The sequence below is a fragment of the Oryctolagus cuniculus genome, chromosome 17 (genome assembly GCF_051225735.1).
Source record: "Oryctolagus cuniculus isolate XC-2025 breed Fujian yellow rabbit chromosome 17, ASM5122573v1, whole genome shotgun sequence".
In the NCBI taxonomy this organism is placed as follows: domain Eukaryota; kingdom Metazoa; phylum Chordata; class Mammalia; order Lagomorpha; family Leporidae; genus Oryctolagus; species Oryctolagus cuniculus.
This window is the reverse complement of record NC_142883.1, coordinates 16,399,731-16,426,680: the sequence shown is the minus strand read 5'-3', so window position 1 is coordinate 16,426,680 and position 26,950 is coordinate 16,399,731. Positions and strand designations below refer to the sequence as shown.

General features: G+C 36.4%; 1 protein-coding gene and 1 pseudogene across 2 annotated transcripts in view; one reads left to right on the top strand and one right to left on the bottom strand.

Moving 5' to 3' along the window:
• LOC100354814 (uncharacterized) overlaps positions 1–26,950 on the top strand; it is a 279,056-nt gene that overhangs the window by 179,226 nt on the left and 72,880 nt on the right. Inside the window, exons 33-41 of the mRNA XM_089318019.1 lie at positions 556–660; positions 2,585–2,689; positions 3,845–3,898; positions 4,824–4,928; positions 7,585–7,638; positions 8,636–8,740; positions 13,793–13,846; positions 14,442–14,546; positions 15,750–15,854. Of these exons, the coding sequence (XP_089174145.1) occupies positions 556–660; positions 2,585–2,689; positions 3,845–3,898; positions 4,824–4,928; positions 7,585–7,638; positions 8,636–8,740; positions 13,793–13,846; positions 14,442–14,546; positions 15,750–15,854 (792 nt within the window). The remainder of the gene's footprint in view (positions 1–555; positions 661–2,584; positions 2,690–3,844; positions 3,899–4,823; positions 4,929–7,584; positions 7,639–8,635; positions 8,741–13,792; positions 13,847–14,441; positions 14,547–15,749; positions 15,855–26,950) is intronic.
• On the bottom strand, positions 25,007–26,534 carry LOC149121109 (heterogeneous nuclear ribonucleoprotein C pseudogene; annotated as a pseudogene). Its single transcript, XR_016224037.1, has one exon. The product of XR_016224037.1 is annotated as a heterogeneous nuclear ribonucleoprotein C pseudogene (transcript).

Here is a 26,950-nt window from a genome sequence, read left to right as displayed (position 1 = left end):
CCACTATTCCATTTGTCAGTTTAAGCTTTTAACATTTTCTCATAAAACACATGCTTCTATAATCCTATAGTTTACTTTTAAATGTAGCATCTAAGTGTCTATAAATTTATAACAGTGTGAACTTTCTAGAATTTTTATACTAACAATATCATTCTCTGTTACATTATTAATAGATTCTCAAATAAGAATAGATCAAGTAATAAGATAAGACTTTTATTGTCAGTATAAAGAACAAATAAATATTCAGAAAATATTGAAACTATACAATACTCTCTGGTAAGATGTATAAATGAATTGTTTCTGATTTTTAACCAGTTATTCAGGTAGAATTTATTCTCTTCCACTTTGACTCATCTTCAGATCAGTCATACCTTTCAACATTTTTAAGTAAACATGTAAATTTGATATATCACTCCTCTTAATTCCATATAGCTATCTGTTTTATTATGTCTGAAACTACCTCAAATTAGGAGGAAACTTGTTTAATGTTATTACATTGTTTGAAACAATTATTCTATTAAATTCTTGAATAATAATCTTTTATATTTTTCAAAGGAAAAGAGATTGATGTGCAGGACCTCTCAGATTTTCTGAGTAACATGGGTATTGAGCTAACAGATAAAGAACAGATAAAGCTGCTGAACGAGCTGCCAGTTGATGGTGAGCCTTATAGATGACTCTATTCCCTTCTTGAGAGCTTTGTTTTATGGGGCTGTAGGTTTTTGTTTGTTTGTTTTTAAGAAAATGTTCTCAGTTTACAGTCCTAAAAAATTAAAATGATTAGAAAAAGTAAATTTTATGTTATGTAGATGCCCTTTCATTTCTTTTGCCCAAGGCCACAGAGCTTAAGTAAATGTTTTACTATCATATCCTCTGACCTCTGACAAAATCATATTAAAAAAGGAAATGAAGGAAAAGTGATGAGGTGAGAGATTTTTAGAAGAATTGGGTGGAAGGAGTCAACAAAGAAACAAAGTGATAGCAGCATAGCAGAGTCTATTAACAGCTGTCTTCAGTGTTAAAAATTGCATAATGTCACACTGATAGTTCTCATTTTTATTTTTTTAAGTTAGAGGATGAGATTAGAGCATATTAATAAATAATAAAATTATTTCTTAAATTATGAAATGTATGTATCTTCTTATGAGCATCTGCAGCACATTTTGTTTGACATAGAGTGTGTTTCGCATTGCAGCTTCTGGGAAGATCTATGAAAATAGATTGTTGAATGGTGTGAAGTCTTTCAAAGGTGAAAAACAATATTTAAAGTTTAAATTAATGTCATTAATCAACATATTCTCTAAGAATTGATTTTTAATTAGGTCTTTCATTTTACATTTAGTTTCCTAAGTAATGTCCCTTCTAAAATCTTTATAAAAGGTCTCATAATCTTTTATATTTTTCAAAACTAAACCCCCTAAGAAATACATGAAGACAACATTAGGTAGCTATTTTGAGAATTGACTAAAAAAATCAAAGACAACCAAAGATAATTCCTCCCCATTGTCAGAAAGATTAGACATTGTTTTCTAGTAGAATCAAATCCATTAAATAAGATTCATTAATGATTTCTCTAAACAGAACATATTTTTAGCAAAGTTGTATTAAGAAAAACTGTCCCTATTCCTAGTACTTAGGAGAAAGAAAGAGAGAGAGGGAGAGAAGGAGAGAGAGAAAGAGAAACACAATGGAATGGAGTAGGGGGATGAAGAAAAAGTTGGAAACCTTGCCATTTGACACCTATTGAGAAGAGTTTCCTGCCACAGAAGGAATGCCTCCTAAGATTCCCAGGCCTTTAGGACAGCAGGATTATTTCTTGAAGAAATTAATGTGGAAGTTACCCATGATATTTCTCATTTTATAATTTACTATGTGTTATTATCCACTAAATTAAGTGTCACTTTAAAAATGGTGCTCTTACTGCAGGAAACTGAACTTGTCAGTCTTTCTGTAGTTCTCTTCTTCCTCTGTCCCAGGGGGCACATCTTATGTACCTTCTTTAGTCCCTAGTCCTCCTGTTTTACAGCTTTTAAAATATATCTTCCTCTCCATGTACTCCCAGCCTCAATTTCTGCTTCGGCTTCCCAGCATTTGTAGTTAAGCCTTCCCTGATATTATCATAGGTGGATTAAAAGAGATAGCATATATTCATTTTCATTAAACAAATAGCTTTCTACTTAAAAATAATCTATACTTATACTCTTTTCACCCCATAGGAAAACCACACAGTGCAATTTCAGAGTTTCAGTGGAAACAAGTACTAGTTTTCTAGCATTGAAGAATTTTCTCAAAATCCTTCTCTATGTTTCATTAGTTGCCTTTAACTTCAGTTATAAAATTCCTTTATAAGGTATTTCCTGGGTATAGTTTCACCAAGATAAATTTAAAATTTGTAAGAAAAATGTTCATCTAAATTTAGTTGTCATGATTAGAGGCAATATTAATTACATGGAGAAAAAGATGATATTTTTCCTTAATCTTATCATTTTAATAGTAAAACATTTTAATATATAATATTAACATATTTCTAATATTTAACACATGTATTACATCTTAATTTTCTCACTTTCTGTCTTTTTCTAAGGAGGGAAAGTTCAAAAAAGTAAAATGGATAGTGTTCTAGAAAACTTGGGGATTAAACTCACCGAAAAGGAGCTTGAACATCTAGCAGCTAAGTTGCCAGTCAATGGTGAGTACTAGTTATTACTATGATTTTCAATAGAGTTTTCGCTTATAAATTTAAATTAGAAGATTTTGAAAGAAGAATTATTCAATGCTAAAAGGATATTTCTGTTATCTCCAAATAAGCTTTATACCCCTTTGGTATTATCAAGTCCTTCTTGAACCCCAATAACTCAGATATTTACTTTTAATACTGTCCCAAATTTCCTATAAGCTTTATTCATTTTTTTTTCTTTTCCTCTCTGGTTGTATATTTTCAAATAATCTTGATTTGAGTGACCAGATTCTTTCCTCTTTTATTCTATCCTGCTAATGAGAACTTCTATTGCATTTCAAATTTTCTTAGTATACATTTCAGCTTAAGAATTTTTTTTTAAATTGTTCCATCTCTCTGTTAAGATTTTCTGTTCAAGTATTGTATAATTTCATTCTTTTTGTTGAAGCTCATTGAGTTTCCTTAAAACAGCCATTTTGAATTATCTGTCAGAGTCTGCAGATGTAATATGCTATATGATCAGTTTCTGCTACCTTATTTTCTCCGTTACGTGAAGTCATGGTTCCCTGAAAGTTCTTGATGTTTGTTACCATACAATATCACCTATACTTTGAAGTACAAGGTGTTATTCCATTCTTCATAATCTAGATTTTGTTTGCCTGGCCTTCCAGAAATTCTAAGTATTATGCTTACTTTCTCTGAGCTTATGGACTAGATGACACCCTATGCTAAAGTTTGTCATAAATCCACTGTTGTATTATGTTTTTTCCATCATGAATGATGCCTTAAGCCCAGATTGTCTCAAATCCATAGTGAATCTTGTTAAGAATTAACTGAATCAGCCATTTTTAAAAAAGAATGAAATCCTGTTTTCTACAACAAAATGGATGCATTGTACAACTATTTTACTTAAAATATAGGGTGTCATCTGAAGACTAGAAAATGGCCCCTTTCCTTAACTGTTCTCTTGTTCCAGGGGACAAATAACCTTTCACTAAGATATTGTTAATTCCTAGACTCTATTAATTAATAATTCTGTCAATAATTTTAAAATTGTAAAAGATAGTAGAGAAAATTTACTTGGGCAAGGGTCTGCTTTATTGTATTTGGACTTTGGTCCCATATCTTTGACATTGTTTGTTCCTTACTCATTATCTTTACTTGTAGATGCTGGGAATATTAATTTCAGTGAATTGATGGAGGAAGTGAAAATTATTACAGGTGAGAAATGAGTTGCTATAAATCCAAGACTTAGATTGTTAACACTAAATAATTATTTTGTTGATGTCTTTATTTTCTTCTTTTACTCTTATTTGTATCTAATCACTCAAAGTTGTACATTAGATTATCTATATTAACTATAACTATCTATATTCTTTATAGTGTTTTTTTTTTAAGATTTATTTATTTATTTGAAAGAGTTACACAGAAAAAGAGAGGCAGAGAGAGAGAGAGAGAAAGGTATTCTAATCCGCTGGTTCACCCCCAAGTTGGCCGCAATGACCAGAGCTGCGCTGACCTGGAGCCAGGAGCCAGGAGCCAGGAGCCAGGAGCCAGGAGCCAGGAGCCAGGAGCTTCTTCAAGGTCTTCATGTGGGTCTTCCTTGAGCCGTCTTCTACTGCTTTCCCAGGCCATAGCAGAGAGCTGGATCAGAAGTGGAACAGCTGGGACTAGAACCAGCACCCATATGGGATGCCAGCACTGCAGGTGGTAGCTTTACCTGCTAAACAGTGCTGGCCCCTACAGTGTTTTTCAAAAGTGTAACATCACTACTCTGTGCTTTAAGAAAGTCAAATTATAAATTAGTAAAGTAAAATTTTGGTAGAGATACAGGTAGTTTCATAATTTGGATAATAACTAGTACACTGTATAATTACAGAATTATTTAGATCAGTTATCTAAAATTTTCAAAGTAAAATGAAATTGCATGTTTTTAATTGGGTAACAACTTACTAGGATCAAGTAAAAAATTTTTGTTTTTAAAAATCCATAAAAAGTGGTTAGTAGGATGGGCAATCTTATGCCTTTGTTTGTCTAGCAGTCTAGACATTAATGTTGAGTTGTTATAGCTAATTTTTAAAAAATTTTTCTAGTCATTAAATAGTACACAAGTTCCTCATCTGTTTTTATTCTGTCCTTTTTGAAGGAGGTGAAGCAAGTATCAGGGAAATAAAAAGTGTTCTTGGAAGTATGGGCGTAGAGCTCACAGAGAAGGAAGACTCAGAATTGGCGAAAATGTTACCTGTTGATGGTAAGCATTTCACATAGCAATACAACTTTCAAAGAAGTTGATACTATGTTCTCTTTATGAGAGCTAACACTCATTTTGATTGCCAAGGAAAGATTAAGAACAAAGAAAATTTAAAGTTTTCTTGAAACAGCCATTCCTGTTCATTTGCATATCCATGGCTGCGGTTGTGCTACACCAGTAAAGCTGATTAGTGATGACATAAACCTTATGAGCCACAAGGCCTAAAATATTTATTTCCTCGTCCTTAACAGAAAGAATTTACCTATCCTTCTTTGACGTATACACTCAGATTACAAAGAAGTGTATGCTGGGCTGAAGCTTAGGTATATTTTTAGTTTTATTTAAGTATTTGAACCAATTCACATTCATTTTAGCAATATGTATCATCATAAACAGTAAGTTTTTGTTGAAGCAACAAATAACAAAAAAAAAAAACAGTGGCATAAAACATTAAGAGTAATTTTGCTTAAAATGCATGTGCATTTTGGTTAGCAGGGGGTTCTGCTTTTTGTTACTTTAACCAAAATACCAAAGAGAAGCTTTGTTCAAAAACAAAAACTTATTTAAACTGAAGCTGCAGGTTACAGGATCACTCAGGTAGTCTGGTATCTGATGGAGGATGGATATAGTAGTACAGAGGAGTGATCACATGGTGGGCAGGAGGAGGAGAAAGAACAGTTAGGGAGAACTGGAACTCAAATAATCAAATTTCTCATGAGAACCACCATCCAAGGGCATGCCCCCAATGACCCAAAGACCTCCTATTGGCCTCACCTTTCAAACACCATCATTAGATCAACTCTATACCATCAACCAATCATTAACATCAAGGCATCAGAGCTTAAACATCTGCATGAGTTTTCGGGAGTCAAATTTACTGTCGTACCCATTGTAAGGCGGGCACAACGCACCAAACACCAGAGTAAGGGAAAGAGTTTATTGGGGGAAACCCGACAGACCAGAAGGAAAAGAAGGAGAAGGAAGGCCGGCGCCGCGGCTCAATAGGCTAATCCTCCGCCTAGCGGCGCCGGCACACCGGGTTCTAGTCCCGGTCGGGGCGCCGGATTCTGTCCCGGTTGCCCCTCTTCCAGGCCAGCCCTCTGCTGTGGCCAGGGAGTGCAGTGGAGGATGGCCCAGGTGCTTGGGCCCTGCACCCCATGGGAGACCAGGAAAAGCACCTGGCTCCTGGCTCCTGCCATTGGATCAGCGCGGTGTGCCGGCCGCAGCGCGCCGGCCGCGGCGGCCATTGGAGGGTGAACCAACGGCAAAGGAAGACCTTTCTCTCTGTCTCTCTCTCTCACTGTCCACTCTGCCTGTCAAAAAAAAAAAAAAAAAAAAAAAAAAAAAAAAAAAAAAAGAAAGAAGGAGAGGGAAAGAGAGAGAGATCCAGAGACAGAGATGAGGAAACGGAGAGAAAGAGAGCCAGGTGTTCAGGAACAGGTCCTTTTAAAACTTTTCGGGGGGGAGGGGGAGTGACAGGTAGGGAAGTAGGAGCAGCGAATCCCTTTAGGATGGGGGTGGGGCTGACACTGGTGGTTGGGCCATGTGGCCATCTGGCTTCCAGCCATGGCAGTGGGGGCTAAGGCCTAGGATGGTGAGGGGACTGCGCCATTTTACTAACTGCGCCCATACTACCAACCAACATTTGGTTTTCTCAAATGTTTGCTAAGCTGGTAAGTGTGAAATGTACTATCTTTATTTACCAATATTTCATAAGCATTTAAGCAATTTGTGTTTCCTCTTTTGTAAAGTACATATTTTGTCTCTTGTCCAACTTCCTATTGGTTTGCTTCTATTTTTCTTGATAATTGGTAAGAGATTTTTTCTATTCTAAGGAGGCAGGAATACTTTTTCTGAAAAAGGACAGAGAAAATATTTTAGGCTTTACTTCTTCTTTTGCAACTATTCAACTCTACAACTTTTGTTGTAGGGCAAAAGTACCCATAGTTATTATGTGCACAGTTAGGCATGGCTATCTTCAGTAAACCTATAAAGCCAGGTGGTAGGTCAGTGTCTTACTGGCCATACTTTACTGACCTCTATCATAATGATTTTTTTTGGTTACATGTGTTTTAAAATATATTTTCCCAATTTTCGTTTGGCTTTACACTTTCATTATGATGCACCAAAGTTCTTAAACTATGTGAAAATTTCCTTTAAGTTTGCACTTTCATATGTCTCTTTGATGAAGTCTTCAAAATATCCTTCTATATTTTTCTTCTAAAAATTTAAAGGTATATCTTCAGTCAACCTGAATATCATTTTTTTAAACTGGAAATCTGTTGCGTATTTAGTCAAATAGAGTGTTCTCAAAACTTAAAAACCCAATTTTGTTCCCCAATTCTACTAAGAGGTTTAATTCTGGAATGTGAAATCAATAAATCAATAGAAGTGTCCTAAAAGTAATTAAAGAGGCATATAAGGAAATGAAAATAGAAATTAAATACTTTTTCAACATAGTTATGGCTAATATTTAATTGCCTTGAATGCCAAGAATAGAAAGACTAGTCATGTGTTTTTATTCTTATTATAAAATAATAAACTTATTTTATAATAAACTAGAAATCATAAAATTTATCTTTCTGAAATTATGACTTTTATGCAACTTTTGTGAATCTCTAAATCTCTTTGACTTAAATTGTTGCTTTTCTTACAGCTGATGGAAAGTTCTATCAGAATAGGTTGATGAATAGTGTGAAATCTCTTAAAGGTGAGTGAAAAACAGAATAATGGAGCCGATATGGAGCCTATATTAATGTGTGTTCTGCCTATAATATCGTATAGTCATTGAATTGTCAATTCTTCATATATATTTATATTTTCTACTTATATATAGTTTCATGTTTGTGCCTCATCTATAGATCTGCTACAACATAGCATTAATCTTGGTTATTCTCCACTGGATTGAAGTCTCATTTTCCTCTAAAATTTTTGAATCACTCGTACAGGAGAAAATAAAATTTAAGTGTGTACGATGAATAGCAAAAGAAATGACAATGGAGGTAGAAAATAAAATCTATTTGAGAGCTAGACAAATGAATGTGAAAGATCAGAGTAGAAAAATAAGTTATCTGTACTACTCAGGATCATTATATTAAGGATCTTAGTGATTAATTCACTGAGTATATATATATACCTTTAAAAACTTGCTGTATGGCTGGAGATCCCCAAAATAGCCTGAGTGTAAATGCTTTTACTTTCACTTTATTTTTTTTATTTTTTTTTTTTTAATTTTTGACAGGCAGAGTGGACAGTGAGAGAGAGAGACAGAGAGAGAAAGGTCTTCCTTTGCCGTTGGTTCACCCTCCAATGGCCGCCGCTGCAGCCGGCGCACCGCGCTGATCCGATGGCAGGAGCCAGGATCCAGGTGCTTTTCCTGGTCTCCCATGGGGTGCAGGGCCCAAGCACCTGGGCCATCCTCCACTGCACTCCCTGGCCACAGCAGAGAGCTGGCCTGGAAGAGGGGCAACCGGGACAGAATCCGGCGCCCCGACCGGGACTAGAACCCGGTGTGCCGGCGCCGCAAGGTGGAGGATTAGCCTATTGAGCCACGGCGCCGGCTTACTTTCACTTTATTATTGACCCTTTTTATACACTTAATTGGCTGCAATGAATCATGACTCTTACATCAAAAAAAAGCTGTAATATATGGAAAATAATTATTTTTGCACATTTTGAATTCTGTCAATGAACTTTTGTCCCCTAAGGAGAAAAGATTGATATCAATAAACTAGACACATTGCTGGAAAACATGGGGATGAAAGTTTCAGAAAAGGAACTTAAAGATATTGCAGAGAATCTACCAGTGGATGGTGAGTTTTTAAGATATAATTGAGCCCCCAAGAACACATAGCCTTAAATCTTTCTAAGAACTTCAAAAGGCTTGTCTGGAAACAAGGTATCATTTAGAAAATCATGAAGAACTTAAAATAAAATAAGAAAATAACAAAATATTCGATAATTTCACTTAAACAATATTTTTCACTTAATATGCTAAAAATTGCTGAGAATCTGGCATGAAACATTACCATGCCAGAGAGGGAAAAGTACAGTTGGGGGTCTGAGGACAAGGAGAGGCAGGTGGTGAAAATATATTGGCCAGCATAGGTTTTTGACATTTCCTTTTCTTATTCCCTTCTCTTATTAACTTAGCAGCTTTGTTCCTAGACCAGGCTGTTGGGCTCTAGTTTATATGTAATTATGAACTCAGATTTTGAAATTAAGGCAATAATGAACTGAAGTCAATATGATAAGTCATAAGTTAAATCTCAACTTAAATCAACAAATGTAGGGAATACTCCAAAGCAAGCAGTATTGTTTTCATGGGACAATCTCCTATCTATCTCCCCATTCCTGATGCTTCTCACTGTTACTGGTTTTTCTCATTTTGATAACCTTTTTATCTCAAAAAATGTACTTAATTATTTTTGTGCTTTCCAGTACTCTGTAAAAGTAACATGAGAGTTATATGAACTTTTGGAAAACTTATTTGCTTATAACTTACATTTCTACTGAGATATTTGGAGAATAATTGTAGTTGACAGACTACCAAATTTCAAGAGGAGGTTGTTTTTACAATTAAAACTTCTTTCCCCTCCACCCCCTTTTTTTAACCACTGAAAACTTCTCTGGCATTAAGCGAAGGGGAAAACAAATGTCTTATTTAACACAGCAATCATCCAAATAATCATATTTATAAACTTAATTTAAAAATTATTTAAAGCAGATAGGTACCTGGAGCAATAGACAAAATAGAGAGCCCAGAAATAAACCATTGCCTATATAATCAAATGTTCTTCAACAAGAATGCCAAAATCATAAAATAGGGAAACAGACTCTTCAATAAATGTACTGGGCAAATGTATCCATACCTCAGGAAAAAATTAACTCAAAATGGATTAAATATCTAATTGAAATTTCTGCTAAACTAGGATCCTTTTGCTTTTTATTTGTTGAACTCCATTTTCTAGAGCAGTAAGTCCTTGACTGCAATGCAAATTAAAGATTATCTCAAAAGTGAAGGGGAAAAGGGAGAAAGGGAGAGGGAGGCTGAGTGGGAGGAAGTGAAGGGGAGGGAGAGAGGGAGAAAGGGATATTCTCAGAAATGTATCTATAAGCTATATTGAACCTGTTAAAAACTACAACAGAAAAGGGGGGCCAGCACTGTGGCATTGCAGGTAAAGCTGCTGCCTGCAGTGCTGGCATCGCATAGGGGCACTGGTTTGATTCCTGGCTGCTGTACTTCCTATCCAGCTCTCTGCTATGGCCTGAGAAAGCAAAAGATGGCCCAAGTCCTTGGGCCCTTGCACCCATGTGGGAGACCAGAAGAAGCTCCTGGCTCCCACTGTTAGGGCCATTTGGGAAGTGAACCAGTGGATGAAAGACCTCTTTCTCTGCCTTTGCCTCTGCCTCTTTGTAACTCTGCCTTTCAAATAAATAAATAAATATTTAAAAAAAAACTAAAAAGAAAGAAAAAATACCTAAATGTAAGGCTTAAAACTATAGAACTCTTAGGTTAAAAAAATAAATCAGAAGAAAAACTCCATGATGTTAGATTTGATTAATTTCTGAATATGACAGCTAAAGCACAGTCAAGCAAATGTAGGAAAATGAAACTATATCAAATATTAAAACTTCTGCTTATCAAAATATACAACTATCAGAGTGAAAATGCCACCAAAGGAATAGGAGAAAATATTTGCAAATAATGTGTCAGATAAGATATATTATAAAAATATGTAAAGCACTACAACTCAACAATAACAATGAATTTTAAAAAAGAAAAAAATTACTGTTGGGGCTGCTGTTGTGGCACAGCAGGTAAAGCCACCGCCTGTAGTGCTGGCATCTCATGTGGGAGCCAGTTTGAGCCCACATGCTCCACTTCCCATCCAACTCCCTGCTAATTTACCTAATAAAGCAGTGGAAGATGGCACAAATACTTGGGTCCCAACACCCACGTAGTAGACCCAGAGAAAGTTCCTGGCTCCTGGCTTTCAATTGACCCTGCTCTGGCCATTGCAGCCATTTGGGGTGTGAATCAGCAGATGGAAGATTCTATTTCTCTCTCTCTCTCTCTCTGTAATTCTGCCTTTTGAATAAAATAAATTTTTCATGCTTCAATAAATGTAGCAGATGATAACTAATTCTATATTTTGAAATACTATTCATAGTTAGATAGCCCCCATATCTTCCTTCCCTGTATTGCACTGATGAGAAATCCAGGTTTGCAGATTCTCCTTGCAAGTACTTTCTTCATTCACTGAGTGCCCGAATACTTACAATCCACACCCAAGGTATTGAATCTGAAATCACTGAGATCTGGGAGTTGACAGGGCTCTGAATTCCAGAGTTTTCTAGACTGTAATGGAAAAATAGGTGATATTCAGCCTTGCAAAGGATCAGTGACTCCCCTCAGGTATAGAGTGAGAAGTCTGAAGGAGAATATAGGCACGTGCCATGGATCCTCTCCTGGGCATAAGAGCAGAACCAGTAAGAGATAAACTGTGACTCTCACTTCTTTGCAAGATAAGAAAGAAATGGAACAGATATCTAATACCTGAAGCTTTCCAACTGCATCCTGAGGGCCTGGATTTCATCTCACCTTTGCCAAAGCAATAGCACAATTTTGAACATTCTCTTTTTTTTTTTTTTTGACAGGCAGAGTGGACAGTGAGAGAGAGACAGAGAGAAAGGTCTTCCTTTGCCGTTGGTTCACCCTCCAATGGCCGCCGCGGTCGGCGCGCTGCGGCCGGCGCACCGCGCTGATCCGATGGCAGGAGCCAGGAGCCAGGTGCTTTTCCTGGTCTCCCATGGGGTGCAGGGCCCAAGCACCTGGGCCATCCTCCACTGCACTCCCTGGCCACAGCAGAGGGCTGGCCTGGAAGAGGGGCAACTGGGACAGAATCCGGCGCCCCGACTGGGACTAGAACCCGGTGTGCCGGCGCTGCTAGGCGGAGGATTAGCCTAGTGAGCCGCGGTGCCGGCTACAATTTTGAACATTCTAAAGGGAATGTTAATAATAAGACTATCAGTGGGCTTTTCAGCAAAACCATAGGACAGAAAATAGTGGATTGATATTTTCAAAAAGTTGAAAGAAAAAGTAACTTCCAGCTGACAACACTATACCCAGCATTCCTTTCCTTCAAATATAAGGGGGGATTTTAAAACAATTCAGATAACTAGAAGTGTAGAAATTTATCAGCAGGAGACCTGCCTAACAAGAAATGCTAAAGGGAGACCTTCCAGCTGAAGAGAAAAGAAGCTAATTGGTAACATAAAAACATATGAACGTTTAAAACTCACTGATAAAAGCACAGAGTCAAACCCAGAACACTCAAATACTGTAGTCGTGGTATGAAAATAAAATATATCTCCACTCTGAAAATTAAAAGATAAAACTATTATAAATAAATATAACTGTAATAATTTGTTAAGGAATATAAATTTTAAGGTAAAAAGATAAAAACTATTATAAGTAAATTTAACTAATAATTTATTAATGGATATAAATTATAAAATATGTAAATTGCTACATCAAAATATAAAATGTGGAAGAGTGATAAAAGTGTATAATTTATGTAAGTGACCAAGGTTATCAGTTTAAAATAGCTTATTGTATGTATAAAATGTTTTCTGTAAACCTCATGGAAACTGCTAAGCAGTTTCCCATACTAGATAACACAAAAGAGAAAGTGAAAGGATTCCAAGCACAGCACTACAGAAAATCATTGAATTATAAAGAAAGAGCTCAATAGAGGAAGACAGGAGCAAAGTGAACAATTAACAAAATTACAGTAAATCCTTATATATCAATAACAATGTTCATTTATACATTCAATTATTGTTTATAGCCATTGTCTATATTCCCTAGCAGAACTAGGGTCTTTTTTGCTTTTTACTTGTTAAACTTCTTATTTGATGAAGTATTAAGCCTGTTTACTATAATGTAAATTTAAAATGTTATCTCAAAAAGTAAAAAAAAGGGTAGAAAGAAGGATGAGGAGGGAAGTACGAGGGAAATATTCTGTTCTTTGACTTGTATCTACAAATCATATTGAATCTTAAAAATTAATTAAAATAAAAAATATTTTAAATGTAAATAGGTTAAAGTTTATGATCAAAAGTCATAGAGTGGCTGAACTGATATTTAAAATAAGACCTAACTCTATGCTGCCTACAAGAAACTCAATTCAGTTTTAAGAATACACAGGGACTGGCGCTGTGGCGAAGCCAGTAAAGCTGCTTCCTGCAGTGTTGGCATTCCTTATGGGTGCCAGTTCGAGTTCCAGTTGTTCCACTTCTGATCCAGATCTCTGCTATGGCCTGGGAAAGCAGTGGAAGATGGTCCAAGTCCTTGGGCCCCTGCACCAGTGTGGCAAGACCCGGAGGAAGCTCCTGGCTCTTGGCTTCGGATTGGCATAGCTCTGGCCGTTGCAGCCAACTGGGGAGTGAACCAGTGGATGGAAGACCTTCCTTTCTCTCTCTGTCTCTCCTTCTCTCTCTGTGTAACTCTGACTTTCAAATGAATAAATAAATCTTTAAAAAAAAGAATACACAGAGGGCAAAAGTGAACATAAGAAAATATATCCCATGCAAAGCAAAATCAAGAAGACCAAGAGTAGCCATATTTAGATCAGACAAAATTGCTTTAAGCCAAAAGCTGTGAAGAGACAGGCCTATATAATGACGAAGGGGTCAATTATTAAAGAAGACAAGCAAATTTTTTTCTAGATCATGCTTACAAAGTGGCTAAAAATGTTAAAGCACTAGAATATATAAGAATTTTTGATTTGTTATCATGTTCCACAATTTCTTAGTGATACTGTCATGTCACATTTACATGCATTTTTTTTTTTTTGCAGTTGATGGTAAAGTGAAAATAAAAAAGTTGTTGAATACAATGAATGTTTTTTCAGGTGAGTAAGTTTAATGTAAAACTGAAATTCTCATTCTGTTATGTTTAAAATGACATTTTCCAAGTAGTGGATTACTGACTTTTAACTCCTTGCTTTTTCTTATTTCTGATGAGTTATTTGCTTCTTACACCCTATGATTTGGTATTAGATTATAAAAAAATCTTAACACTTTACATGTTTCATCTTGAAACCAGTTGTAATGTCTCTGAGAGTATTTTGCTAGTGTTTTACCACATCATGTAAATATCCAAAAAAAGCCACAGAAAATGTCAAGATGAATTTTGGAAGACTTAAGGGTTTTTTTTGTCACTATGCAAAGAAATCCATGTACTTTGTAAATCAAAAGAATAATGCTTGTAGAATTTTCTGACTGATTGATTTTGCAAACACTCTTTTCTACAATTTTTCAGGCCTTAAGAATTGGAAAATTAGTTTTTACAACTAATAAAGAATATTGTCCCTGTCTCCCCTATTGATTTTATGTAGATTGGTATTATTTTAACATTGAAATTTGTTTAATTTGTGCATCATGCCATACAGGTGTAATAAGTACTTTGTTGTTTTTCTAATAATCAATGTTGTTCTCTTTTCAAAGATGAAAATAAGATTGACATAAATGATCTGAAAAACACTCTAGGAAGCGTGGGAAGTGAGCTCACAGAAGAATTCCTAAATCTTCAGCAAACTGTACCAGTTGATGGTGAGCCATAAAGTGGCACAAAAGGTTTCCAGAGAACTTGACTTAGGGAGCTGTGTCAGAAGTTTAAAACTTTCCTATATTAATTTCCTCTGGTAATTTCTAGAAAGAGTCAATTCAGCTACAAGCCCTTAGTGCTATTAAGGACTATATACGAACTTTTGCATTACACAAATAGAAAAATGTGGAAGAAAGCAAATGGGATAAGAAGTTAACTAGAATAATTAAGAAAATAAAAATAGCATGTGCTTTAGTATGATAGAAGTTTACAGAATGTTCATGTATATTATACATGCTGGAGATGGGGACTCACTAATAATATGTTGATTTATCACATAGCAAAAAGTTTCCATTCTCAAATTCTATGTATATTTGAGAATAATGTGGGAATGATATCTAAGGCAAACACTGTTTTTGAAAATTCCATTAATCATGGTGCATGCATTACTGTCTCTAATAATATCATTTTATTTCTGGAATGAATTTACACCTTTTATCATGCTGGAATAGTATTTCAGAGTAGATTGTTGAATGAAGTGAAGTCTCTCAAAAGTTGGTAAGAAGACTGATAAGAAATCAAGACTGTCAAATGCTCATAGTTTATAATAATTATATCTTTGGATTGGAAATCCTACATGTTATATTTAGATAATTTGTAATTTGTGCTTTTTTTAAAGTATATCTATAGTTTAACAGCTCATGTCCTAAACATACCTTTGCATAAGGCCAAATCTTTTTGAAATTTCCCAAATTTTACTCCAAATGAATTATTTTAGAGTTTGGTATTTTAGAAGAAAAGCATTAAAATTTTTAAAAATATGATCAGAAGCAGCAGTAATAATTAACTTGAAAGTTTAGGAAGCACAAATAGACCTTACTTACTATTGCTCAAAAGTATGAATTTACAAAGTTATTTAACTCTGTTAAGTATTTTCAAATGTGAGCTTGACAATAGAGTTTAAGGATATAAAGTCTGATTTTAATTCTTCTATTCACTTTATCCTCTTAAGCAAATCTGATTAAAGTTTTGATATTTATATTATGAATAGAAATAATACAAGTATATGAACCATATTGTATTTTTATGTTTTACCTTGTTATTAGTACATAATCATTAAATATAGCAATAGCATATAATTACTAAAGTAATATTTATTGTTTTCAAATCATTCATATTTTCATGATCCTGACTTATATCTTTGCAAGGTGGGAAAGTTAATGTTAATAGCATAGACATAGCTCTTCAAAACGTGGGGATCAAACTTACAGAATCAGAACTGAAAGATCTGGCAGAAAATCTAACAGTTGATGGTAAGCATCAGGTCTTTTGTTATGTCTTTCCTAAATTTCTAAACTGGTTTATAAAATTCATCAAATTGTTAGTTCTAAAATTATGTTTGTCAAAAATCCTTTTGTGGAAAGCATGAAAAAAAAAAAAAAAAAAACCCCTGATCTCATTTTTAAAATCTGAAGTCATTAACATCTCAAAAGAGATAAGGCATATCTCTTAAGTAATGCTAAGATGACTAGTTAATCAAAAACAATGGTTAAGGGACAGGATAGAAGTTGAGAGAACAAATTGGAAGTGTCAAAAGAAATCATAACCTCAATAAATAATATTATTCATCCAGTCCCTTTGACACTCTCACTTATCACACATAGACTTCCAAATCTCTATCTCTTTTCCAGTTTCTATTTTACACCTCCAGACTTATATATTTACATTCAATTTGAACTAACCACTGGAAAGATCCTTTGGGAATTCAGTCTCAATAATTGAAATCCAAATCCATTTGCTTTCATCCCATTCTTACTTTTGCTCCGATATTTTCTTCCCAGTTGATGACCACTCACCACCTGTTTATTCAAATCACCACCTCCCTACCATCTTCTCCCTTGTTTTCAACATTCTCTTAAAGGTCTCTGGCATATTTCTTCAATTTATCTCTAATTTATGTACCTCTACTAATGATGGCTGTATTTCAAATCCCTGTCATCTTTGGTTTATATAAATATAACTAGTAATCTTTTTTTCTCTTAGTAGTGCAATGTCTGTGGATTGACTGAGTAATTAACCTAAAATTCAGCTAATTAAGATTAATAATCACATTACTTTTCAGTGACTTGTCATGACCTATCTGAGAAAATGCAAGTACATTAAAAAAAAAAAAGGATTTATTTATTTATTTGAAAGGCAGAGTAACGGAGAGGCAAGGGTGGGGGAAGAGAGAAAGAAATTTTCCACCCACTGGTTTATTTCCCAAATGGCTACAATGTCTACAGTTAGGCAAGTTAAAGCCAGGATCCAGGAGGTGCAGTGGCCCAACCACAGTGCGATCCCCAGTGCAAGTGTTTTTACATGCCAGTCTTGGCTCTCTAGGATCTGTTTTTCCATATCCATTTTTGGCTTATTTTTTGGCAAAAGTCACATCCCTTAACATTCTCTATAGTTCTATATGTGTACAATACACAGTTGTTTTTACATCTTTAATTTTGTTCATGCAGTCTTCTCTTCCTATATGGGTTGTATACTCAGTACACTTGGAAAACTCCCATTTATTCTTATATTCCCTCCAAAGAAACCTTTTATTTAATGAATACAAATTTCTTTGGGAATATAGTGATTCTTCCCACCATACCCGCCATACTACCCACATGACCACTGCTCCTCCTTCTCCCTCTCCCCTTCCCAATCTCATTCTCCATTAAGATTCATTTTCAATTAACTTTATACACAGAAGTCCAACTTATACTAAGTAAAGATTTCAACAATTTGCACACACACACAAACTGTTTGAGAACAAGTTTTTTTTTTTTTAAGGCACTTTAAAGATTCATTTATTTATTTGAAAGTCAGAGTTACACAGAAAGAAGGAGATGTAGAGAGAAAGAATGAGCGGTCTTCCATCTGTTGGTTCACTCCCCAGTTGGCCATAATGGCTAGAGCTGTGCCAATCCAAATCCAGGAGCAAGGAGCTTCCTCATGGTCTCCTGTGTGGGTGCAGGGGCCCAAGACCTTGAGCCATCTTCCACTGCTTTCCCAGGCCATAGCAGAGAGCTGGATTAGAAGTGGAGCAGCCGGGTCTCGAACTGGCACCCATATGGGATGCCAGCACTGCAGGCTGTGGTTTTACCTACTACTTCACAGCTCCGGTCCTTGAGAATGAGTTTTACAGTTAACTCTCATAATACAACTCATTGAGGACAGAGCTTCTGCATGGAAAGTTAGTGCACAGTGACTCCTGTTGTGAAATTAACAGTTAACACTCTTATGTATGACATCACTGACCACCTGAGGCTCTTGACATGAGCTGCCAAGGCTATGGAAGCCTTTTGAGTTCACAAACTCTGTCAGTATTTGGATAAGGCCATAAGTGAAGTGGAAGGTCTCTCCTTCCTTCTCAAAAAAGTACATCCTTTTTTGATGGTCCCTTCTTTCCACTGGAGTCTCACTCACAGAGATCCTCATGTAGAACAGTTTTTGCCACAGTGTCTTGGCTTTCCATGCCTGAAATGCTCTCATGGGCTTTTCAGCCAGACCAGGGTGTCTTAAGGGCTGATTCTGAGGTCAGAGTGCTACTTAAAGCAACAGTTATTTTATGAGTCTGCTGTGTGGACTGCTTCCCATGTTGGAACATTTTCTCTACTTTTTAATTCTATCTATTATTATTAACAGACCTTTGGTCTTATTTATATGATCCCTTTAACACTTAATCCTAACTATATGACCACTCTAACTCTTAATATGGTCACTTCAATACTTAAAGTGTCAATTTTACTTCTACAAATTTCATTTTAGCTTCTCTATTAATTATCACAGAGCAGGGAGAACATATGATATTTGTCCCTTTGGGACTGGCTTATTTCACTGAGTATAATGTTTTCCAGAATCACCCCTTTTGTTGTGCATGACCAGATTTCATTTTTTTTTCACTGCTGTGTAGTATTGCATAGTGTACATATCCCATCATTTCTTTATCCAATTGTTAAATTCCTTTTTACTTCCACTGGGACCATGTTTCTGTGATTCTGTATGCAGCACATTCTTAAGCGTCTTTTCCAGGGCTGGACAAATGGTGACAAATTCTTTCAATTTCTGTTTGTTATGAAAGGCCTGTATTTCACCTTCATTCATAAATGAGGGTTTTACAGAGTATAGTATTCTGGGTTGACAGTTGTTTTCTCTTAAAATTGGAATATATTTCTCAGTTCTCTCCCAGCCTGTAGAATTTCTGATGAGAAATCAGCTGTGAGTCTAATTTAATATCCTCTGAAAGTATCTGGCACTTCTCTCATGCACATTTTAGAATCTTTTCTTTATGTTTTACTATGGTGAATTTGATTACAATTTGTCATGGTAAAGATCTTTTCTGGTCATGTCTATTAGGAGTTCTATGTGCTTCCTGTACTTGGATGTCCCTTTCTTTCTCCAAATTGGAGAAGTTTTCTGTTGCTATTTCACTAAAAAGGCCTTCTTCCTTTTTAATTTTTTTATTTAATGAATTCATTTTTACATAGATACAACTTTAGGAATATAGTGCTTCATTCCTCCATATCCCCCACCCCGCTCCCATCCCACCTCCCATTCCCTCTCCCATCTCCTTCTTCATTATGGATCATTTTTGGTATGACTTTATATACAGAGGACCAACTCTATGCTAATCATAGATTTCAACAATTTTCTCCCACACCCACACACAACATATAGAGTACAGTTTGAGGAGAGAATTTGCAGTCAATTCTCATATTACAAATCAATAGGGACAGAGGTCCTACCTGGGGAGTAAGTGCATGGTGACTACTGTTGTTCCTTTAACAATTAACACTCTTTTTTATGATGTCAGTGATCATCCAAGACTCTTGTCATGGGCTACCAAGGCTATGGAAGCCTTTTGTGACCATAGACTCCGTTGGTAATTGGACACGGCCATAAGCAAAGTGGATGTTCTCTTCTCCCTTCAGAGATGCCTGTCTCTAAAAAGGCCTTCTAATGCTTTCTTTCCACATCTTCAGGAACTCCTACAACCTGTTTATTGGGTCATTGATAGTATCCTGTATATTAACAGCAATTTTTTTTTTAATTTTCTAATTTCTTCCTCTTGTGTTTGGTCTGGTTGTATAATTTCCTGTGCTTTGTCTTCTAGGTCTGATATTCTTTCTTCTGCTCACTGATTCTGTTGTTAAGGCTTTCCACTGCATTTTTGTTCTTTTGAATTCTTCATTTCCAAGATTTCATTTTGATTTCTGTTTAAGATGTTAATTTCGTGGGAGAAATTTTCTTTTATGTCGTGTATGAATTTCATCAGTTTGTGCATTTTTTTCTGATTACTTCTATGTAATCTTTTTTTAACTTTTATTTAATAAATATAAATTTCCAAAGTACAGCTTATGGATTACAATGGCTTTTTCCCACCCATAACTTCCCTCCCACCCGCAACCCTCCCATCCCCCGCTCCCTCTCGCATTCCATTCACATCGATTCATTTTCAATTCTCTTTATATACAAAAGATCGATTTAGTATATATTAAGTAAAGATTTCAACAGCTTGCACCCACACATAAACATAAAGTGAAAAATACTATTTGAGTACTAGTTATAGCATTAATTCACATTGAACAACACATTAAGGACAGAGATCCTACATGAGGAGTAAGTGCACAGTAACTCCTGTTGTTGACTTAACAAATTAACACTCTTGTTTATGGTGTCAGTAATCTCCCTAGGCTCTTGTCATGAGTTGCCAAGGCTATGGAAGCCTTTTGAAATCGCCGACTTCTATCTTATTTAGACAAGGTCATAGTCAAAGTGTAAGTTCTCTCCTCCCTTCCAAGAAAGGTACCTCCTTCTTTGATGGCCCGTTCTTTCCACTGGGATCTCACTCACAGAGATCTTTCATTTAGGTCTGTTTTTGGTGTGTTTTTTTTTTTTTTTTTTTTTTGCCAGGGTGTCTTGGCTTTCCATGCCTAAAATACTCTCATGGGCTCTTCAGCCAGATCCAAATGCCTTAAGGGCTGATTCTGAGGCCAGAGTGCTGTTTAGGACATCTGCCATTCTATGAGTCTGCTGTGTATCTCGCTTCCCATGTTGGATTGTTCTATCCCTTTTAAATTCTATCAGTTAGTATTATAGGACACTGGTCTTGTTTATGTGATCCCTTTGACTCTTAGACCTATCATTATGATCAATTGTGACCTGAAATTGATCACTTGGACTAGTGAGATAGCATTGATACATGCAACCTTGATGGGATTGTATTGGAATCCCCTGGCACATTTCTAACTCTACCATTTGGGGAAAGTCAACTTGAGTTTGTCCCAAATTGTACATCTTCTCACTCTCTTATTCCCACTGTTATATTTAACAGAGATCACTTTTCAGTTAACTTTAAACACCTAAGAACAATTATGTGTTAATTACAGAGTTGAACCAATAGTATTAAGTAGAACAAAAAAATACTAAAAGGGACAAAGTATTAAGTTGTTCATCAACAGTCAGTACAAGGGCTGATCAAGTCACTGTTTCTCAGAGTGTACATTTCAATTCACCAGGTTTCCTTTTTGGTGCTCGGTTAGTTGTCTCCAAGATATGATATTTGTCCCTCTGGGACTGGCTTATTTCACTCAGCATGATGTTTTCCAGGTTCCTCCATTTTGTTGCAAATGACCGGATGTGCTTTTTACTGCTGTATAGTATTCTATAGAGTACATGTCCCATAACTTCTTTATGATCAATTTTTGAATTCCATTTCTAGCATTTCCTTAGTCTCTTCATCTTTACAATTTAGCATTGAAGTGTTGTGTTCTTTTGGGGGCAACATGTTGTCTTCCTTATTCTTATTTCTTGACTTGGTTTGTTTGTTATTCAGCGTTTATGGAAATACTTATTGGTTTCTTCTTCTTCTTTTTTTTTTTTTTTTTTTTTTTTTTTTTTTTGCTGTGGTGGCTTTTATCTTTGTACTATGCCTTTGTAGATTAGTGGAGTGTCTGCTTTTAGTGAATACCTAGAGCTGTCTTGGGTGTGGCCAGGGAGCTCTGTTCAGTTCTCCAGGGTGAAGGGCATGTCTAAGGTGACACACTGAGGTTTGTCGTGGTAAATTTTCTCTTTTTTTTAATCAGAGGGGAAGTGAATTCTGCTCAGCTGAGCTCCTCTCCTCAAAGGAAACCAGTGCCTGAGCACTAGCCCCATTGGGTGTAATATTCATCTGCTCTGTCCCAAGGACCACACAAAGGATCTGTGCAGTCCTCAGTGTGAGCTCAGATTCCCCAGCAATGTCCCTCACCAGGTAACCAGGGAGCCCTGTGTGTGTGGAGCCTCCCAAAGTGACTGTCAACAGTTCCTTCCACACCATGAGCCCTCCCATAAATCCTCAATTTTTTCACAGTCCTGGCATACAATCCTCCCAGTCACAAGCACCCAGCTCCCTATCGGTTCTCCCCACCAGACTCAGTAGTCTCCATTCAGCTGGTTGTTGGGTGCAAATATGAGCTTGCACAGCTGTTACATATGTCCAAAGTGGAGCCTGCTCTCTATTGCCTTGTTACGGGATGCTGTTGCAGGGTGATAGGGGAGAGAGAAATGTGCCCTCCTTTTTTTCTCCTTTGGTTTGGCAGGTACACTATACCCCATGGGGCTCCAGGCCAGATTCCCTCAAGGCTCTTCCTGCAGCTTTATTATTAGTGGCTTGGGCTGCTGCAGTCTGGTCTCACCTCACTCTCCAACACTGGTGCATAGGCTCTCAGCTACTGGGGTCCTGAGTTGTGGGTGCCTACTCTTTCCCCATAGGTCCACTGTGTCCCTCTAATTTGCATAGTTTTCTCTGCCGCTTTCTCCTTAACTCTTCCCTAAGACTGCACTCTGTCCACTTTTTTTGAACTATCTTCTCCTAGACTAGAGCAGTAAGCTCCCACCCTACTCCTTCATATTAATCCCCTTCTCTATATTTTTCATTTATTCTTTTACTCAAATCCTCTTTGGGAACTTTCCATTCAAATTAAATATCTGTTCATGATTCTTTTATAACTTTTTGCCTGTATTTAATTTCTTTTATAATTTTTTGTAATCACATGTTTGTATTTCTTTCCTTTAAAAAATATTTATTTGAAAGATAAAGTTACAGAGAGAGAAGGAGAGACAGAGAGATCTTCCATTCACTGGTCCACTCACCAAATGGCAACGATGGCCAGGGTTGGGCCATTTAGCCAAGAGGCAGGAGCTTCATTCTGGTTTCTCACATGGGTACAGGGACCCAAGGACTTGACCCATTTTCCATTGCTTTCCCAGACATACTAGCAGGGAATTATATCAGAAGTGGAGCTCCTGGGAATTGAATGGGTGATCATATATGATGCTGACCTTCACAGGTGGCAGCTTCACCCACTCTCACAATGCCAGCCCCATATATTTCTTTTGACAGTTTGTAAGAGCTCCATTCAAACACAAGTGTCTTATATACTTTTCTATATTTGTTATCTACTATAGTATCTGGTATATATTTTTATGTGCTAGAAATTTTTGTCCCTATTGTTATAATAACAATAATATAACATAATTTTGATTAAAATGGTACCACTTCTTTGTCTCTATATGTCAGGGTTTCTTATCACAGTTCTTACAAAAAGAAATAGAACTTTCTTATTGTATTATTCAAACCTAGTGGTCCCATGACAAAATAAACTAAACCCTGGAATGTCTCAACATATTTAACTTTTATAAATTCATCTGCATGGTCCCACTCTATAAGCAGACATACTTTCTACTAGATAAGCTAGATTGGATGATTTCCATCAGTTCCTACACGTTACCTCAAAGCCTCCATTCTCAGACACACAGACTCTGCTGTTGGTTTTGGCTCACTAGTCAGACTCATTATTCCATTTTTTTATGGGGTTTCTTCTTTTTCACTCCAATATATCAGTAATCTTTGTGTAAATTTGATTTAAAATAATTAACCAAATTCAATGAAGTTCCTCAACCCTTTTGCAAATCAGTGATAAATAAAGATGCTTGTAAGACTGTGTCATCTAATTCTGTTTCCTGATGCTATGTTATATCACATGTGATCCAGTTAACTACTTATTTTAATAATTGTCAGTTTATAAATTTGTCTTTCTCAATAACTGATAAGTTACTGGAAACAAATATTATTTTTAGTGTCTGGAGCCTAGAAAGTAGTAATAAATGAAATGTTTTGACTTATTTACGTATATACTGTTACATTGACTTTGCCTTTTTTCTAATTATTCTCTTGGAAACATCTGATTTTTTTATGATTTATTATATGAAAGAGAAATAGAAGAGAAGGAGAGAGTCAGTCTTCTATCTGCTGGTTCATTTCCTAAATGGCCACAACAGCTATGTCTGAGCAAAGCTGAAGTCAGGAGCCAGGAACTCCATACTGGTCTCCCACACAGGCAGCAGGTTCCCAAGCATTTGAGTCATCATCTACTGCTTTCTTGGGTGCATTAGCAGGAAGTTGGATTGAAAATGGAGCAGCCAGGACTGGAACTGGTACTCCAGTATGAGGTGCTGGCATTACACCATAACACCAACTCCTATTTTTTAAGATGCACATGCCAGGGATCACATACTACGAATATAAAACAAACAACAGAAAAAGACAACCTACTTCAAAGAAGTATAGCAGACTCAAAGTTTATACAACATAGCAGTCCCATCATAATATAATTCAGAATCATTTGACATATAAAAATACTAGGAAAATGTGATTAATTTCCAAGTAAAAAGACAATCAACACATGCTAAGCCTGAGATAACTCATTTGTTAGAATCATCAGACAAAGCTTTGAATCAGCTAGAGCCTGGGAAATGAATGGAAAAATAGAAGTTATCATCAGAGAATAGAAATTAAGAAAAAGAACCCAATAGTAAGAAAAGCTGCTAGAAGAAAGAAATAATGAACTTGAAGATAGTTCAACAGAAATTATCTAATTTGAAAAACGCAGAAAAACAGGTAAAAAGAAAAAAATGATCAGAGCCTAAGGGCACTGTGGGACATATCACAAGGGCTAATGTGTCACTGAAATTCCAGAAGAAGAAAAAAAAAATGAAGTCAGGAAAAAACAGTTAAAGAATTAATGGCCAAAAATACCCCAAATTTGGTGAAAGACAAATTTATAGATTTAAAACTAGAGAATCAGTAATTTGAATAGCTATATATTTCTCATCACAAACCAGGAAAGCTAAAAGACAGTGGAACAATGTCTTCAAAGTACTCAAGCAAACTTGTCAATTCAGAGTACTTTATTTAATTTTCACTTTAATTAGCACATATAATTGTACATATTTTTCAGGTACAATGTAATTATTGAATGGATTTATGCATTACATAATGATCAGAAGGATGTAATTAGCATATGCATCACATCCTAATTTGTCATTTCTTTGTTATGAGAACATTCAAAAACCTCCCTTCTAGCTATTTTGGATTAGAAGTATATTCTTCTTTTTTTTTTTTTTTTTTTTTCCTGGTTTAATAAGGACTTGTTTATTTTGAGAAAAAGGTCCCAACATCAGGCTGTTCACAAAAATAACCCACAGTATCAACTTTAGAAAACAAATATTAAGACTATTACACTACTTTTTTTCTAGAGGATGCATTTGACATGCCAACTCTCATTCACAAAAATACATTGTTACAGTTGTGTTGAACAGCCCCACACAGCACTCGTATGTGGGGTAGCACACACTTCTAACTCAAAGCCGCTGGCAGGTGCTACTCAACTAAATGAGATGGCTTTTGCAGTTAGGGAAGCAACTACTGAGCTCATGAATGGGAAGAACTATACTCCCTGCATTAACAAGAGATTATTTTGGAGACAGCTGATAAAAACCATACATCCTTTTTATTGTTAAGTCATAAAGAGGTATCAAAATTAAAAGCAAAAATTACAGGGCAAGACTTAACAAAACTACTAGGAGCATCAAAGGAAGTGAAAATGGGACTAGGCGCAGGGCAATAGGAATTAATGAACATGGGAAGGACAAGGATGGGGCGAACAGTGAGCATGTGCTGAAGATACTAGGGGAGAGGATCTGGTGAAAATTTTGATCTTAGACAAGCGCCTAGGTAAAGAAATAATGGGATAAGATTCCTAAACCCCACTATGTGCTTAAGAGTCATCCTCGCCATTGGCGCTGTCTCTGTCATCCTCTCCTTCCTCAGCCTCTTTTTCATCATCCTTGATCAACTCCAGCTCCTTGTTTGCTCTGCTCCTTTTCAATTTTTTCCAGGCTTTCCAGCAGAGAATCCACTTTTTGTTTTATCTGGGTCAATTCCTTCTTAATGGCCTGGAGGTCATCTCCTTTCAACTTTCCAGACTTGGAAGAAGATCCTCGTTGTCCACTCTTAGAATTGAAACTTTTTCCCCTTCTTGAGGTGTTTCCTGATACACGCTGGCGTTTAGAGGGCACTACAGCCCGAGCAATAGGAGGAGGAGGAGGAACACGTGCTGGGTAGCTGTACATCCTGTCATAATAATCCCGTTGAAAGTCATAGTCCAAGTCAAAAGAGGAGCCGTACATCTCCGCTGCAGATCGTTTCACACCTGCTTTTCCTCGGTTCACTTTTGGCTCTGCAGCCAGATTAATATCTAAAACCTGGCCAGCAATCATTCTGCCATCCTCTCCTGCTACTGCAGCTCGGGCATTTCTCTCATTAACGTACTGAACAAAGGCAAAGCCCTTGTGAACAGAGCAGCCCACAATTTTGCCATACTTCGAGAAGATTGCCTCTACATCAGACTTCTTGACCACAAGAGTGTTGAGATTCCCAATGAATACACGGGAGTTCATGGAGCGAGGATCTGTCTTGTTGGTAACATTGCTTGCCATTGTGTTTGATGCTAGGGTCTTCACAAAGCCGAAAAATGTAGCTGAAGATCAAAAAAATCTCACTCAAGCAAAGTTCCACTAACTTATAAATTTCAAGTGATTTGTAACCAGGAGGGGGAGGGAGAAGAGATTCGATTCTGAATCTCCCACTCCCGAGTTCTACGTGGAGAGGCCGACCGCTGCTCGAGGTAGGCAACAAGGCCACAACCGCACCGTCTTCGTCTCCGCACAAAATCTAGAAGTATATTATTCTTAATTGCGGTTACCCTACTGCACAAAGAACTTTAGCACTTACGTCTTCTGTTTGTAACTTTGTCCCAGTTGACCAGGCTCTCCCTGGCCTCTCTTCCTCCCCCCCTTCTCTATTCTCTGGTAACCACAATACATTCTCTAATTCTAGATAGTCAGTGGTTTTAGATTCCACGTATGAGTGAGCTCATGTTGTATTTGTCTTTCTATGTCTTATTTATTTGGGTTAAGATAATATACTCTGCATTCATTGATGGTGTTGAGAATTACAGGATTACATTCTGTTTGTGACTGAGTAAGTATTCAG